Below are 984 nucleotides of genomic sequence, written 5' to 3'. Positions count from 1 at the left end.
GGGGCCGCCGGGCAGCCGCGTCCCCCGCGAGCGCCGGCCCCTTCCTGCGCAGCAGCGTTGTGAGGCGCTCACCGCAGCCCCCCCTTCTCTCCCTCCCAGCGGGGAAGCGCCAGGAAGGAGGAGGCCTGACCCCGGGCACCCCGCGTCCACGGACACCAAGTACCAGTCGGTGTTCGTCATCTCCGAGGAGGACGAGTGTGTCGTGGCGACCGAGGTCAGTGCCGGCGGCTCGGGGCGGCCCGGGCCGCGGGGCCGGCCCTCACCTCTGTGCTGTGGCCCCCAGGTGTGAAGCGGAGGTGACCAGAGGTGGCAACGTTCCCGCTCTCTTGAAATACCTGAAATTCCAAGGATATAGCCCCCAGGGATGCTGCTGAGAGGCGAGGGAGGCCCCCGGCCGCCGCCCGCCCGCCGCTGCACTAAGACACTTGCCGGGAGGGGCCGGGGCGCGGGAGCCGGGGTGCCCGCGGCCGGCGTCTCCCGAGCCGGAATCACAGACACGGCCTTTATCGTCCTTTTGATACTAAAATGTGTTTTTTCTAGATGGAAAAAGATGCGTGTTATTTTTTGGATTTGTAAAAGTATTTTTCACGATATCTGTAAAGGTTGAGTATTTTGTGATGTTCGTTTTTTATAATTTAAACTTTTGGTAAATATGTACAAAGGCACTTCGGGTCTATGTGACTATATTTTTTGTATATAAATGTATTTATGGAATATTGTGCAAATGTTATTTGAGTTTTTTACTGTTTTGTTAATGAAGAAATGCCTTTTTAAAATATTTTTCCAAAATAAATATTATGAATGACGCCTGTCGTGAATTGCAGGCCCGCTCCTTCGCGGGGTGCGGCCTTCGGCGCCCCAGTGGCCGTGAAGGGGGCGCGGCCGGCGCTGGCCCCCAGCAAGAGGGTGCAGGCCGGGGCGAGTCCCGGCAACTGCCCTGTCCAGGGACAGCCCCGCCTGCGTGGGTCCGGGTGTGGCCAGCGT

General features: G+C 58.4%; 1 protein-coding gene across 1 annotated transcript in view; it reads left to right on the top strand.

Annotated features, from left to right (window-relative positions):
- DLL1 (delta-like 1 (Drosophila)) overlaps positions 1-289 on the top strand; it is a 6,138-nt gene extending 5,849 nt beyond the window's left edge. The window contains exon 5 of the mRNA XM_012734843.1: positions 100-289. Coding sequence (XP_012590297.1) covers positions 100-289 — 190 coding nt within the window. The remainder of the gene's footprint in view (positions 1-99) is intronic.
- Positions 290-984: the final 695 nt, after the last annotated feature.

The sequence above is a fragment of the Condylura cristata genome, unplaced genomic scaffold (genome assembly GCF_000260355.1).
Source record: "Condylura cristata isolate star-nosed mole 26May11 unplaced genomic scaffold, ConCri1.0 scaffold00076, whole genome shotgun sequence".
Classification (NCBI taxonomy): domain Eukaryota; kingdom Metazoa; phylum Chordata; class Mammalia; order Eulipotyphla; family Talpidae; genus Condylura; species Condylura cristata.
This window is presented reverse-complemented; position numbering and strand designations above follow the sequence as displayed.